The 17,305-nt window shown below is 36.1% G+C and overlaps 1 protein-coding gene across 1 annotated transcript in view; it reads left to right on the top strand.

Moving 5' to 3' along the window:
- The first annotated feature begins 356 nt into the window (after positions 1-356).
- LOC124824647 (BEACH domain-containing protein C2-like) overlaps positions 357-17,305 on the top strand; it is a 35,434-nt gene continuing 18,485 nt past the window's right edge. The window contains exons 1-6 of the mRNA XM_088101308.1: positions 357-419; positions 540-734; positions 2,068-2,613; positions 2,688-2,831; positions 3,117-3,575; positions 12,339-12,484. Coding sequence (XP_087957434.1) covers positions 357-419; positions 540-734; positions 2,068-2,613; positions 2,688-2,831; positions 3,117-3,575; positions 12,339-12,484 — 1,553 coding nt within the window. The remainder of the gene's footprint in view (positions 420-539; positions 735-2,067; positions 2,614-2,687; positions 2,832-3,116; positions 3,576-12,338; positions 12,485-17,305) is intronic.

The raw sequence follows: 17,305 nt of genomic DNA, 5'->3' as shown, positions 1-17,305 counted from the left end.
TCCTTAATGAAATAAGGAAGTATTCTCTCCAAGAAATTCTAATTATTCCCTACGGTAATACTTATCTTATTCTAATGGATTTTGTCTGATCTTTGGTAAGTTAATTGTTTCCTGGCTTGATTGACTTTGGAGTATAGTATTTAGATTTATTTGTAGTGTAAAAATAAAGGTTAGTGAATTGTCCGTTATATCATCACACGGTGTGCCATATTAATGTATTATCCTTCTATTTTGAGTCTATACTATTCTTTGCTCCTTGCTTACCTAAATTCTACAATTTCAACCCGTTAATGCTGTCGTCTTATTTATTTAATTACTTATTCTTATATGACAGTGTTCTCTCACCTATTCTCAACATGCCGATTTCTGATGCTAAGAAACAAAGAGTCTTGGTAGCATGTTGTGTGATTTATTCAGAGGTTAGAATTGACTCCCTTTAACATTTATATTCTTGGTTACTATGTTATCCAAAATATTTATCATTGTCTTTCTTTTGCCTACAATCGTTGTAATCACCATAATATACAATATTTGGGTAGGTATACCATGCTGTTAGCATAGACCGAAAGCTTCTTCGCAAAAAGTACGTTGAGGCTATCATACCACCATTTATTGCTGTCCTAAGGAGATGGCGCCCTCTTTTGGCTGGAATTCATGAACTTGCGGCTGCTGATGGTTTGAACCCTCTTACAGTGGAGGATCATGAACTAGCTGCTTATGCTGAGTCAGTTGAGGTAATTCAATTCACGTAGTTTATATGTGATCAAACTTAAACAGTCACAGATATGTTTGCACTCATTATGCATAAACAATTTTACATGTAAACTACGTTTCTGAAATTATTTTTTAGTATGTAGAGTACAAGTACTAATTTAATCGTATAAATTAACCTATACTTATTGTGGTTAGTAGCTTTAGAATCATTGGTACATGAGCTTTGGAATTTTATTTGGTACTAAGAAGACCAGTAGCAACAGAAATACTTTTTTGAGCTACAAGAGAATGATGTACAATTTAAGAATATATATCAAAGTTGAAGCTCTAGTATCATATAATTTTAGGAGAAGAATTTTTTTTTTCTTCAATCATCAAAATTTTGTAAGAGTTTGTTTACGCAGAAATGGCTAAAAAGATTCCAACCACCTGGATTACAAAATAAATACGAAGATAAGAAGAATAAGAACAAATCAGATTTGAAAGAAGTGCAGCTTTCCGGATTGGTCATTCAGGAACACTTTTCTAAAATGTCCATTCAAGAATTGCCAACTTCAACCAATTGATTCCGCATTTTTAAGGATCTGGAATGTTGTTCGTCCCACTTGTTCTGGGGTTTTCTGGAGTAGTAAATCCAGAGTACTTTCACTGTTCTGGAATGCACTATCCATAAATTGAAAATCACGTTCTGGATCTGGAATATACTATCTTTTTAATTGATTAGGTTAATAATGTAAAATTGAGATTACATTATTAAACTAATCAATTAAAAAGATAATTATTACAGTTATATATTTAAAAATGATTCAATTCATGTCATACCTAATCTTAATCGATTATATTAAGATTAAAATGGGTTTTTAGAATTTCTATCTTGGTCTATAATAATTCAAGAGACAACTCATCCTAAAACCAACTATCAATAGCTTTTTAAAGTCTTTACCATGCTAAGCTTGGACATCATCAAAAACTTAACTTAGGCCAATGGAGCAACACACATCATTGATGCGGAAGAGTGGCTCGCTAACCATATCTTTAAAATGTTGTTTTTAATTTTCTTTTAAATTTGTTATATATATATATATATATATATATATATTAGTTATTCACAACGTAGAGCTTAGATTTGCTATTATTATTCATTGTCTAACCACAGATCTTTCCATACATATGCAAAACATCCATAATGGTTGGTCTATGTTTCATTGTATTTCTTTGTTGTCACTCCAGTAAAACCTCCTGTACAAATTTCAAGTGATGTATTAATCAAGAACTCTCGCATGGCTCTAGTATTATATTCATCTATACCAATTTTGGTGCATTAACTTAATTATGCATCTGAATTTCTTTCAGGCTTCTCTTGATTTGATATCTCCAGCCTGGGCTGCAGCTTTTGCATCTCCACCTGCTGCATTGGCATTATCTATGATTGCAGCTGGTACTTCGGATAGCGAAAATCACGCTCCTTCAACAAATCCCCAGCTTAGGCGTGAAACCTCATTACTGGAAAGGAAACAAGCTAGGCTTCAAACATTTTCAAGCTTTCAAAAACCTTCAACGATTCCTAACAAAACACCACCCATACCAAAGAACAAAGCAGCAGCAAAAGATGCTGCTTTGGCCGCTGCTCGTGATGTCCAACGTTTTTCAAGAATTGGTTCTGGAAGAGGTCTGAGTGCCGTTGCAATGGCTACATCTACACAGCGAAGGACTGCTGGTGATATGGAGCGGGTTCAGAGGTGGAATATTACTGAAGCAATGGGAGTTGCTTGGATGGAATGTCTGCAGCCAGTTGATACAAAGTCGATATACGAGAAAGATTTCAATGCTCTGTCGTATAAATTTATAGCTGTTCTTGTTGCCAGTTTTGCCCTAGCAAGGAATATGCAACGATCTGAGGTCTGTCTGCTAATTGTTACTATGGTTTTCAGATTACATTGAGATATATGTGTTAAAGATTTCTTTGTTGCCAGATGGACAGGCATGTCCGTGCATGTATAATATCTCGGCATCGTATCAGCATTGGAATTCATGCATGGCGCAAACTTATTCGACAATTAATCGAGATGAGAAGCCTTTTTGGGCCTTTTGCAGATTATTTGTACAACCCATATCGAGTATGTTATGATACAATGTTCCACGTTGTTGCCACCAACTGGCAGTCTTGGTTGCCACTCATTTTTTTTCTGACCATATATTATCTTTTACAGAGTATATGAAAATCCTTTAGAAAGATCTATATTGCTTGTGTTCTTAGGTCTACCTGCTTAAAAAATAAAATCCTAGAATTCGAAAAGAACTAGTGTGGGGGCTTTGGACTTTAAAAAATAAAATGCTCATATTTTTGTGTACGATTTTTTAATGGTTCAGTCACGATGGTGATTATTTTATATTTTTTCTAGGTTTTCTGGAAGCTAGATTTTATGGAAAGTTCTTCTAGGATGAGAAGATGTATGAGAAGAAACTATCGAGGATCTGATCATTTAGGTTCTGCCGCCAATTATGAGGATTATTCAAGGGAGAATAATGATCCGAGCACTCGAGTTTTATCTGCGGAAGCAATTACAGTAGAAGGTATAAATGAAGAGGAAGAACATATAGAAACTGAAAATTTGGATCTTACAGTTGATGATATAGGAGATGAAATAGAGAATCAGCCGAAATTTTCGAAAGGAGCTGAGAAAACTCTACAAAAGTCTTCAGATTCCAATGGAATTCAACCTGAAAGTGACGAGGGTATTGTTCAGAGTTCTTCAGCCTTTGCACCTGGTTATGTTCCAAGTGAGCTTGATGAAAGAATTGTTATTGAGTTACCCTCAACAATGGTCCAGCCACTTCGGGTTGTACAGGGAACCTTCCAAGTAAGTTTCATGATCTAATTTTAAAGTAATTTTATAACGATCCTGATGATATAGCAGATACGAAAAGATAATTTTGAGAGAACTGTGCCTGTTACATTTTGTAGCCATTTTGAGATTATTTGTGGAATGAAGAGCGTTATCGGTAGATAAGAAGCATACTGTAAAATCTAGAAAAAGAAAATATAGTCGGGAAAAATAACATTAGTATAAAATAAGTTGGTTTTCTTAATTAAGTAAATAAATTCTTGAAAAATTATTTTCTAAATGGCTGTTGATATTTATTTACATTGATGCGAAAAAAAATCAAGAACCTACAAAGTGGGTTCATGAGTTTTAAACTAGCTTCGTGTGTGCCCAACATATTTTGCAATTGATAGTAGTTACTAATATGGGCGTAAATATTGCGCCTTTACTATACAATAAATATAGATTTGATTGTAAGAAATCTTTAAAATTAAGGGATTCAAATTCAAAGTTTATTTGGTATTATATTTGTTCCTGAGTTAATGTCTTTATGTCAGGAAACGTATTTTCTTTTATTAGGATTTGTTTTTCCTTTAAATTCCAATATATTGTTTCTTTCTCAAATCAAGAAAAGTAATTCAACAATTATTGCTTACTTCCTACACATTTTTTCACATGGTACCTAGAGGTTTAGGTTTTTCCTGGAGCCTTGGCTTCTCTATGTGCCTTCATTGTCATTTTATCTTGAAGAGGGTAATGCATTCATATTTTAATTTGCCACTTATCCGTGTCCAATACGTATCTATGTCTGATACGTATCTGTGTCCAATACTTTAGAATATATTATATATACTTATCAAATCTATAATGCAGTAATATTTTCCTGATGACAATAATTTGTAATTTTTTATTTTGAAAATGTTTAATACATTTGATTTTAATTTTGATTTAGATAATAGCAATCATATATTTATCATATTTTTAAGAACTTTTGTACACTTTTCAATATGCATATATCATGTATAATTCTTATTATTTTCAAAATAAGCATATTGACATATTAAATATGTTTCTTATCAAATACAAGTGCTTCATAGGGGGTTTTTGTTGTTTTTCCCTTTGTAAAATCACACATTATTGCTGATTTGCATCTCCCTGTTGTCTGATCTAAAATCTCAACAAGACTATATTCTAGTTTTTCACAAAGGACTGGTGATCTCCAAGGAATTAGAGTTTCATACAGATTAAGTGGAAAAACTTTCTCAAGTGGTCCCAACTTGTGCGGACCTGTGCCTTTCTCATATCCTTAAAAAGTGGCAAGTAAGGAGAATCTAACGTTTTCTAAGCATGAAAAATATTCCATGATAATGTCATGGTTGTGGGGTTCCATGGAGCTCAACATTAGTCACACGTGCATGTTTCTGAATACAATGAAGAATATATGGGATTTCATCAATCACATGCATTTGAAGGCAAATGATGCAGCTCAAGTGTTTGTCAAAAGACACAAAGTGTGACAATGGGTACCTTGGCTTTTGAGTACATGCTCTAACATCTTTCCTTACTACAGTTGGAAGATCCAAACTTAAATGGCTGCCATATTTTGTTCTTTATTAATGTCAGGTATTTCAAGTATGGGTTCAAATTCATAGACTTGTGGTGATTTTACAATAGACCTTCTCCTTCGTGACTATACTTGCAATGGATAGATAGCACTTTGAGTTTTACAATAGACCTTCTCCTTCGTGGCACAAGAGGAGAATGATTAGGAGAAGGAACTTGACTAGACTTAGTAGATGATCAATTAGTAGGAATTGGTCTAGACTTAGTAGATGGTGAACTATTACATTGAATAGATGGTGGAGTATTATTGTGACTTAATTTTGAAAAAATGAGATTTTTTGTCAAGAATGAATTGTCCTTATCTTCAATCCATGAGCTTTCCCCCTTAAAGACAAGAATGGAAACATTGTGTATTTTCATCAAATGTGACTGATAGGCACAGAGAGATAGTGATAGGAAATGGAATGTATATGTTAAGAGAAAACTTATTAATAAAAGGTAGTTAGAGGGGCTTTTGTGTCAAGGAGTGAGACTTTGTGAGAAAGTCTTTTTATATAGGGTGAAGGGTTGTTGTGTAAGGTGGATTTTGAGTTTTGTGTAGTTGACAGGAATTGTTGTCCTATGGGAAGAGAACATTATCCCTTGTAAACAAATACTTTGGTTTCTCTGTTTCTGACTCACTCTGAAGGTAATAACATGAGGAATATTCAGGAAAGATTGGTGTGTGGTCTTGTTTCCTGGATCCCATAATCGAGGAAAGTAAGATTTTGGTCTGACCTCCCAGATCTGTGAAAGGGATTATGGAGAATAGAATGAATGCTATACAGAGATAGGGCAGCAATCAAGAGAAAGCAATGGTGGAGGTAAAGATGAACATAGCTATCATGAAAGATAGTATGCAAGAAATCAGAGAACTGCTGCGACATTCCAAGAAAAATGAGAAAAGGTCGGAAGGGGGTGAAAACTCTATTAATGATTAAGGAAAGAGGAAAAAAAGATCTAGACACTATAACAAATCCAACGAGGAAGGGGATGAAGTGCAGACATTCGATGAAACGGGTGGAATTACCTACATTTGAAGGGAGTGATCCATTAGGATACATTTCAAGGGCAGAAAAATTCTGAGGTGCAAAATGTCACGGCAAGAGAAAATTTACGCTTGGCCTTCATCACTATGGAGGAGAATTCATGTCACTGGTTTAAATTTTGGAAACAAAAAACCAAGAACCCATGTTGGGAAGAACTGGCAGTAGGGTTGAATAGGTGTTAGAATCCTTTTATCTATATTATTTCTATTAAAGTCTTTGCTTTTATTAATTATATTTGTTCCTTATTTAGGAGATTATAATTATCAGGTATGATTAGGATATCCTTGAAATATAGGGATTCTTTCTTTAGGAGCTATTATTATACTGCCTAAAATAGTTTTCTAGCATTTTATATATGGATTTGTAATCTCAGCATAATGATATATATGTTTAACCCTAAATTATGAGATGGTGACCTGGCTCAGTCGAGTACATCCCTCCATGTTCAGGTGAAGCTCTGGCAGGTGACAATGGCAGCTAGCCAGATGAATCATGAGAGGTGGAGAGCAAGAGATGCTCAGTGTTGTGACCAAGGAGGTGGAGAACCATAGTCCTTTGTTTGAGGGGAGGATGTTGGTACAAACAAAGTCCCACATCAGATAAAAGAAGAGAAGGACATGGGTTTATATACACATAAGATACCTTCATTGGTAAGAGGCCTTTTGGAGTGCTACCAAAAGCAAATCCATGAGGGTTTGATCCAAAGCAGACAATATCTTACTAGTGTGGAGATTTATGTGTATGTGTGTGTGTCGAACCTCCCTACAAATGGTAGAATCCCCAACCATGGAAAACTCAACCATGGTAGCAACCGGATCGGCCAAAGATGGTTGATCCCCAAAAGGTGGGACTCACCAATATGGAAAAGAAAAATAAAGGAGTGCGGTGTACCTTCTATAAAAAACCTCGCCACACTCGTGATAAATTTTGGAAGCTACATGGAAAGCCTCCTAGTCGAGATTGGGGATCCCAAAATCGTGAAAAGGAGTGGGGAAAAAGAGGCGACAACAGTAGAAAGGGCGGACAAGCACACCTAGGTGCTACAAAACATGAAGAAAACAGCAGCAGACCAATTCCACTTAACCAGGATGAAGTTCAACAGATGCGCTCCTTCCTTAACAAGTTGGATAAATCACCATGTAGTTGTTCTCTAGCACATTTGGGTATGTTTGACGAGTTTCCTTCTTTTGGATTTAATGCCTCAGATAAACAACCTAACCGATATTGGATACTAGATTCTGCGGCTACCGACCATATGACACCCTTATCTAACATTTTCTCCTCTTACACCCCTTGTCGTGCAACTCTTTTTTCTCTGATTCAATAAAGACCAGCAGGGAGAAGGTCTTCCTCCATCATTGTCGTCTTGGACATCCTTCTTTTAGGGTCATAAAATTATTATTCCCTTCCCTTTTTAGCAAATTGGATGTGGCAAGTCTCAATTGTGAAGTGTGTGAACTTGCTAAACGCAAACGTGTTTCTTTCCCGGTTAGTAATAATAAGAGCACTTTTCCCTTCTATTTAATTCATATTGATGTATGGGGTCCCTCAAATGTCACAAATGTTTCTGCTGCTCGTTGGTTTATTACCTTTATAGATGATTGCACTCATGTCACATGGGTTTTCTTACTAAAACAGAAATCTGAAGTAAGCTCTGTGGTTCAAAATTTTTTCTCAATGGTAAAAAATCAATTTGGTGTTAGCATTAAGAGGATTAGATGTGATAATGCCAAAGATTACTTCAATCATGGGCTTATTTCTTTTTGTCAAAAGGAATGTATTATTCATGAGTCCTGTTGTGTCAAAACTCCTCAACAAAATGGGATTGCAGAGAGGAAAAATGGTCACCTTCTTGACCAAACTAGAGCTCTCCGTTGTCAACATAAGGTTCCTAAAAGTTTTTGGGGGGAGGCTGTTCTCATTGCTTGTTATCTAATTAATAGACTACCTTCTAGTATTCTAGCTTCCAAAAGCCCTATGGAGGTTCTGTCATCCTTTTATCCTAATGTGTCCACATCCAACCACCTTGTTCCATGCATCTTTGGTTGTGTCTCTTTTGTCCATGTCCACAGTAGTGATAGAGGTAAACTTAATCCTAGAGCCTTAAAATGTGTTTTCATAGGGTACTCATCCACACAAAAGGGATATATATGCCATCACCTTTTTTTAGCACAAAAGTTACTTCTATAAAGATCATCTTCAGGGGGAGACTGCACCAAATGAAGATGATATCCTTATGCTTCCTGACTTAAGCTTAGGACCAGAAATAGGGACTAAAAGTGTAACAGCTGAGACTCAAAATGAGGCTGATGTAAGATTGGGAAAAAATCTGGTTTATACAAGGAAGACAAAGACCATTCCAGAATTTGTCCATGTTCAACCATCCAACCCAACATTACATGAGGTAACTATGGCTAATCCTTTAATCTCCAATGCATCAAACTCTATTTTTCCAAATATACATGAATCTGAATCTAGTCCAGCATCCCTTTATGAGGACCTAGATATTCCAATTGCCCTTAGGAAAGAGACTAGGAAATGCACTACCAAGCCACTGTACCCTCTAGCTAATTACCTATCCTTTAAAAACTTTTCACTTACCCATAAAGCCTTCCTCACAAACCTAAACACCACAACCACATTGACCTCTTTATCTGAGGCATTGAGTGATAAAAAATGGAAACAAGCTATGGACATGGAAATGGAAGCATTAGAAAAGAATAGTACTTAGGATTTGGTGGCTCTCCCGAATGGAAAAAGCCTAGTAGGGTGCAGGTAGATATATACTATAAAATACAAGGCTGATGGGTCTATTGAGAGGTACAAAGCAAGGTTAGTGGCTAAGGGATTCACTCAAACCTATGGAGTGGATTACATGGAAACTTTTGCTCCTGTGGCAAAAAGGAATACAGTTAGGGTTATATTATCTCTAGCCGCTAATTATGGTTGGAACTTGCAACAATTTGACGTTAAGAATGCCTTCCTTCATGGAGAAATTGAAGAAAAGATTTACATGGAATTGCCCCCTGGATATGAGGGAAAAACAGCTGCCAACACTGTTTGCAAGCTAAAAAAGGCATTGTATGGGTTGAAACAATCACCACGAGCGTGGTTTGGAAGGTTCATTAAAGTTATGATAAGTCTGGGCTTTAAACAAAGTCAAGGAGATCACACCTTGTTCATTAAACACTCTAAATTAGGGAGAGTTATAATGCTATTGGTTTATGTAGATGATATTATAGTAATAGGTGATGATGAGGAGGAGCAACAACTGTTAGGCCAACATCTAGCCAAGGAATTTGAAATTAAGACCTTGGGAAAATTGAAGTATTTCTTAGGGATTGAAGGGGCCCATTCTAAAAAGGGAATATTTATATCTCAGCAAAAATACATAAATTTGTTGAAAGAAACTGGGAAGACAGCATGCAAGCCTACAACTACACCAATTGATCCAAACATGAAATTAGGGAATGTAGAAGAAGGTACTGCAGTTGACAAGGAAATGTATCAGAGGTTAGTTGGTAGATTGATTTATTTATCTCACACTAGGCCTGATGTTGCATTTTCTATAAGCCTTGTTAGCCAGTTCATGCACCAACCTAAGGAGGTTCACTTACAACCTACACTAAGAATTGTGCAATATTTGAAGGGAACCACAAGCAGGGGAATTTTGTTTGAACGAAATGGGAATGTAAGTGTGGAAGCATATACAAATACAGACTATGCAGGCTCAATTGTGGACAGGAGGTTAACTACGGGGTATTGCACTTACATTGGTTGAAATCTTGTGACTTGGAAGAGTAAAAAACAAAATGTGGTAGCTAGATCCAGTGCCGAAGCAGAATTCAGGACAATGGCACAAGGGATATGTGAACTACTATAGTTAAAGATCATCTTGGAAGACTTAGGAATAAAGTCAGATGAATCAATGAGACTTTATTGTGATAATAAATCTGCTATTAGCATAGCTCGTAATCTAGTGCAGCATGATAGAATGAAACATATCGAGATCGACATGCATTTTATCAAAGAAAAGTTAGGTAGTGATCTAATTTGTACTCCATATGTCTCTTCACAAGACAACCTTGCAGATATTCTAACAAAGGGGCTGAACAGTAACAAGTTCTAAAGTATTGTTTCCAAGCTGGGAATGGAAAATACCTATTCACCAGCTTGAGGGGGAGTGTTAGAATCTTTTTATCTATATTATTTCTATTAAAAGTCTTTGCTTTTATTAATTATATTTCTTCCTTATTTAGAAGATTATATTTATTAGGTATGATTAGGATATCCCTGAAATATAGGGATTCTTTCTTTAGGAGCTATTATTATACTTCCTAAAATAGCTTTCTAGCATTGTATATATGGATTTGTAATCTCAGCATAATGATATATACGTTTTACCCTAAATTATGAGAATAGGAGATTTGGAGGCAGGGACTGCAACACAGTGTTTGAATGGTTGGCAGCAATATGGCAGAATGATAAAGTAGAGGATTACATCCAAAATTTTGAATTGTTCATGTCGCAAATTCTGCATATTTTTGAAGAACAGTTGTTGGGGTATTTCTTTGCTGGTTTACAAACTAAGATATGCAATCAGATTAGGCCACATTATCTTAAATAGAGTACTTAGATATAATAATTAAAAATCCTGATTTATGATGGATATAATCTATCCCTACAATTTAGGATCAATGATCCTGTACAATAAATATATTAATCGTCCTAATTAAGAAATGTATTTAAATCTCTTAATTATGTAATTAAAATTGTACAAAGAATATGCATCATAAATCAAGGCATTCTAACACTAAATATTGTTCTCTTGCTGATAAAAGATGAACAATTGGATGGTGTACTTTCCTAGGTGAGAACTCAGTGACATGGAGAAGAAAAAACAAAATGTGGTAGCAAGATCATCTAAGAATCAAAATTTAGTTCCTTGGCACAAGGGCAATGTTAGTTATTGCAGCTAAAAATTATCTTAGATGACTTGAAGTATTTGGAGGGACCCATGAAGCTCTACTAAGATAATAAATCAGCAACAGACATTGCACATAATCCCATTCAGCATGCGAGAACAAAACATTTAGAAATTCATAGACACTTCATTAAGAAAAAATTAGAAGAAGATTTAATTTGCATGCATACATTCCGCCAAAGAAATTGGTGTATGATGTTTCAATAAAAGGACTTGATACCTCAGACTTCCATAATCTCATAACCAACCTGGTAATGGAGGACATTTATCCTTAGCTTTAGAGGGAGTGTTGAAATATGGGTATATGTATTGCACATTAATTGGACAAATCTATATTCTGATTCCACAATTATTGCTTATTGCCTACACATATTTTCACATTCCGATAATTTAGAAGTATGTGGTTCATGTATTACATGCTAAAATAAATTAATGATCATGGGAGTAGTTATGAAGTTGCATTGCTGATTCTAGTCCTAGGAAATAGTCTCCTTAAAATATTCACAAAAAACAAAATATCAAAGAAAGCATAGATGGAGTAGGGTTCCACAATCCTTCAACAATTCTGTTAAGGAAACCGATTAAAAAATCATGCTATATAGACTAAGTAGAAGTCAAATACCTAATCCTACCATTATTTGTACCCAAGTGTTGTGATATACTTTGATACATGAGAATTGCACCAAACCAAATGTACCAAAGTGTAATACAAGACTCATGCCACAAGACTCACGCCACATTTTTTTCCTTTTCTACTTCTTTCGAAGGGATGAGAGCTATCTTAAAGATTTGGTCCATGGGTTGAGGACACACTTAACAGCAAAAGGGTTGTAGAAAAGAAGTATCACAATAGTGTAAGGATATTGTAGAATTGATGGTTTTGAGCAGTGCATGGGGAGTGTGGGACACATGATAAGATCACGATGAATGTACTCTGGCCGATGATACTTATCTCTCAGTTACTCTTATTATTATCATTATTCTTGGTTTTGTAGCTTTTGGTTACTTTCTACCATCAAATACATGAAAAATTATAGATGAGTTAGTTAAGATTTGGGCTGCTATTTTCATTGTCAGAAAAATGGATGAAGAATATACAAATTATTCTCTTGCCTTAAATATAGTTCAACTGCATTAGTTTGAAATGCCATTGTCTTGTTGTAGGTTACCAGTAGGAGAATCAATTTTATAGTTGACAATAATGAGATGAGCACTATGATGGATGGTTTGAAATTTGGTTATGAGACACGAGACCAAGAAAAGAATCACAGCTGGTTAATATCTACTCTTCATCAAATTTATAGTCGAAGGTGAATTTATTTTGTTGAATATTTTTATTTTATTGTTCTATTATATGCACTTGCAATCATTTTTATTTTAATATACATACACACACACACACACATATATATATATATATATATATATATATATATATATATATATTAAATATTTTAGGATATGAGAAAAACTCTTAGTATGTTAAATGTCATTGTTGTTTTTATCTTAAATGGTGGAACATGGCAAAGCCAAAAACATAACTATGCACTAAATAAAATTGGGGGCAAAGGAAACACTAGAAAGTGTATTTTTATTCAATTGATTCATTTGAAATAGTACATTATCCTCTATATATAGCGAACTCTGACCCTGAAGTAATAATTACAAGGATATCTCTATAGTCTTCTAACAACTTGTATTAGCTTCTAGTAATACATTTAATATTCTACCAACTTCTAGTAATGCATTTAATATTCTACTTACAACTCTCCCCCATAAGTTGTGAATGGATATCTATCATTTCCAGCCAGCTTGCATATGAGAACATGAAATCACTAGGTGGGAAGACCTTTTGTAAATGTTAGGATATTTATCCTATTTTATCATCATTATAGTGTGTCAAGGCTTACCCTATTTATCATGATTATGTTGTGTCTAGGATTACCCTATTTATCATGATTATATTGTGTCTAGGATTACTGTATTTATCATGTACTTGTGTATCAATTTATTCTTATAAATAGAAGATTGTGAGAGGGATCAATTAAGCCCTCTAAAATTATTTTATAGTTTCAATCTTAAGTTGGTATCAGAGCAGGTCGATCCCGCTCTGGTTTCTGTCTCATAATATATATTTGTCCGGCGCCACAGTTCTTCGTCGCCCGCCACCGTCCGTCGTTGCCCGCCGCCGGCTACCGTCCACCGTCCACCGCCGACCACCGTCATCCATCACTGTCACAGTTTCCTTCATCAACCCTTAGGGTTTTCTTGTTCCTCGCTAGTACTATTCGTCTTCTTCAGAAATGGCATCTGGCAGTACTCTTTCCTTCTCCGGAAGTCCATCAATTACCTCCGAGGAGCTAAATGGAAAAATTATCTATCATGGTCTGCTGCCGTTGAAATGTGGTTCCTTGGCCAAGGGCATTATGACCACCTTGAGCGAGATGGAAGCCATGTGCCTACTGAAAAAGTTGATCAGCGGAAACAAGCAGAATTCCAGTTGTGTGCCCTGTTATGGCAATCAGTGGAACCCAAACTTCTTGTATCTTTGAGGGCTTTCAAAACTTGTCACTCCTTTTGGAAGAAAGCCCAAAGCATTTATGCCAACGATATTCAACGTCTCTATGACACTACGAACAAGCTTGCATCTCTTAAAATGGCATACCATGATATGGTGTCCTTCCTGGCTGAAGCCCAATCTGCTGTCGAAGAACTTAGGATGTTTTTGGAAGTAGATCCATTAGAGGATATCAAAAAGGAACTAGACAAATTTTACATGGTGTTGATCCTTCGTGCCCTACATCCTGATTTTGATCATCTCAGAGATCAACTTCTAACTAGTGGTGAGGTCCCCTCTATGGAAATATTGACCACTCGCCTTCTGCGTGTCCCGGTACCTCAAACTCAAGAAGCGCATGAACTAGTGGAACCATCTGTCATGGTTGCCACACGAGGAAGAGGAGGACGTGGCACTAGAGGAGGAGGACGAGGAGGTCGGGGACGTCCTCAATGCACATACTGTAAAAGGATGGGTCATACTCAAGAGAATTGCTACTCCTTACATGGTTTCCTTTCCAAAACCGCCAATATTTCGAAGACTGAAACTTCCACTTCTATGTTTTCTGAGGATGAATATCAAAAGTATTTAAGGTTAAAGTCTAACAGCTTGGCACAACCATTTCAATCTCCCAATACATCAACAGCCTGCGTTTCTCAATCTATGGAAGGTCAAAATTCATGGGTAATTGACTTAGGTGCTTCTGATCACATTTCTGGTAATACCTCTTTGTTCTCATCTATTTCCTTTCGAGAAAAACCTCATTCCATAACCCTTGCAAATGGATCTAAAACTTCCTCTAAAGGAGTCGGTCATGCTTCTTTGTCTCCCTCCCTCAATCTCAACTCAGTCCTTTTTGTCCCTAATTGTCCTTTAAATTTAATTTCCTTAAGCCAGTTGACTAAAATGTTAAATTGTTCAATAACCTTTGATCATAAATCTTTTGTTATACATGACCGTGGTTCGGAGAGACAGATTGGAGAAGGATATGAAGCTGGCGGACTATACCATTTTGGATCTCGTCCAAGGGTGTCCTGTGTTGCTGCTCTTAATCCTAAAGTGCTACATGATCGACTTGGCCATCCTCATTTGTCCAAATTAAAAAAGATGTGTCCTAAACTTAGTGGTCTCCAAACCTTAGAATGTGAGTCATGTTAATTAGGAAAACATGTTAGATCTTCCTTTCCTAAAAGGTCTCAATCAATACGTAATTCTAGTGTTTCATCATCCATTCTGATATATGGGGACCTAGTCGTATCTCCTCCTTTGGTTTTAGATATTTTGTTACCTTTATTGATGAATATTCAAGATGTAATTGGGTTTATCTTATGAAAAATCGTTCTGAATTGTTAGCTATCTTTACATCCTTTTTGAATGAAATCAAGAATCAATTTGGTCAAGTAATCAAAATATTAAGAAGTGATAATGCAAAAGAGTATTTCTCATCCTCCTTTTCTGCCATCTTGAGTTCCCATGATATCTTACATCAGTCTACTTGTCCTCATACACCACAGCAAAATAGTATAGCAAAACGAAAAAATAGACACTTGGTTGAAACTGCTCGTACCCTTTTGCTTGGTGCCCATATTCCTGTCCATCACTTGGGAGATGCCATCTTAATTGCATGTTATCTTATTAATAGGATGCCCTCCTCCTCTCTTGATAATAAAGTCCCTTTCTCCATTTTGTTTCCTAATCATCCTCTCTTTCATACATCTTCCCGAGTGTTTTTCTCCATTTTGTTTCCTAATCATCCTCTCTTTCATACATCTTCCCGAGTGTTTGGCTGTGTATGTTTTGTTCACGACATGTCTCCAGGTCTAGACAAACACTCCGCTCGCGCTCTTAAATGTGTCTTCTTAGGCTATTCTCGACTTCAAAAAGGATATTGGTGTTACTCTCCTGAAACTAAGAAGTATTACATGTCTGCCAATGTCACATTCTTTGAACAGACTCCTTACTTCTCTCCATCTGTTCAGGATGTTTCTATCCTCTAGCAGGTCCTTCCTATTCCAATGGCTGAGTCAAATAGCTCCACTGTCTCTGTCATTCCAAGTCTTGATCACAATCCTGCTACACCTGTTTCTCCACATACTGAGATCATCCCACACAGGGCCCCAATGGATAGTCCACCTCCCCAAGACAATGGTGAATCTCCTACTTCAGATTCTTCTCCCTCGTCACCTCGTCCCACGCCTCTGCTGCAAATGATTCAGCATGGCCTATTGTCCTCAGAAAAGGTACTCGTTCCACTCGAAACCCTCATACCATTTATAATTTTCTAAGCTATCATCGATTGTCGCCCTCCTATTTTTTCTCTTTTATCCTCAATGTCCTCTGTTGTTATACCCAAGAATGTGCATTGTTCAAAAATTTGGGCTAAAACGCAGTGAAGCAGACCATTCAGTTTTTTATTGTCATTCTTCTCTCGGGAAATGTGTTTACTTAATAGTATATGTTGATGATATTGTCATTACAGGAAATGATGCTGTTGGAATATCTCAACTAAAAGAGTACTTGTGTAGACATTTTCACACCAAGGATCTTGGAAGTCTCAAATACTTCTAAGGCATTGAAGTAGCGCAATCAAAAGATGGAGTTGTAATCTCCCAAAGGAAGTCTGCTCTTGATATATTACAAGAAACAAGCATGATTGATTGTAGACCGGTAGACAGTCCCATGGACCCAAACCAGAAATTAAGGACAGAAGAAGGTGAATTATTCTCCGATCCAGAGAGGTATAGGAGGCTGGTTGGAAAATTGATTTATCTCACTGTTACAAGGCCAGATCTATCCTTTGCAGTTGGAGTAGTTAGTCAGTTCATGCAGGCTCCATGTGTTGACCATTGGAATGCTCTCATTCGCATTCTAAGGTATGTAAAGAAGGCTCACGGGCAAGGATTGTTATATGAAGATAAAGGAAGCATTCATGTCTCTGGGTATTGTGATACAGATTGGGTAGGTTCACCTATTGATAGACGGTCTACTACAAGATATTGTGTTTTTCTGGGAGGAAACATTATTTCATGGAAAAGTAAGAAAAAGAATGTAGTAGCTCGATCAACCGAGGAAGCCAAGTATAGGGCAATGACATCACTAACATGTGAACTTATATGGGTGAAACAATTCCTTCAAGAGGTTAAATTTTGTGACATCCATACTATGAAGATGTATTGCGACAATCAAGCTTCTCTCCATATTGCATCAAATCGAGTGTTTCACTAGAGGACTAAACATATAGAAATTAATTGTCATTTTGTTCGTGAAAAGTTGTTGACCAAAGAAATATGTACTGAGTTTATTGGGTCAAACGATCAACTCGCAGATGTATTGATCAAGTCATTAAGGGGTCCTCGGATTGAGTTTATTTGTTCCACGCTTGGTACATACAATTTGTCTGCTCCAGCTTGAGGGGGAGTGTTAGGATATTTATCCTATTTTATCATCATTATAGTGTGTCAAGGGTTACCCTATTTATCATGATTATATTGTGTCTAGGATTACCCTATTTATCATGATTATATTGTGTCTAGGGTTACCCTATTTATCATGTACTTGTGTATCAATTTATTCT

Source organism: Vigna umbellata, chromosome 11, assembly GCF_029865625.1.
Source record: "Vigna umbellata cultivar VRB3 chromosome 11, Vumbellata_1.0, whole genome shotgun sequence".
Lineage (NCBI taxonomy): Eukaryota > Viridiplantae > Streptophyta > Magnoliopsida > Fabales > Fabaceae > Vigna > Vigna umbellata.
The sequence above is the reverse complement of the archived record's forward strand: the minus strand, read 5'-3'. Positions and strand labels throughout refer to the sequence as shown.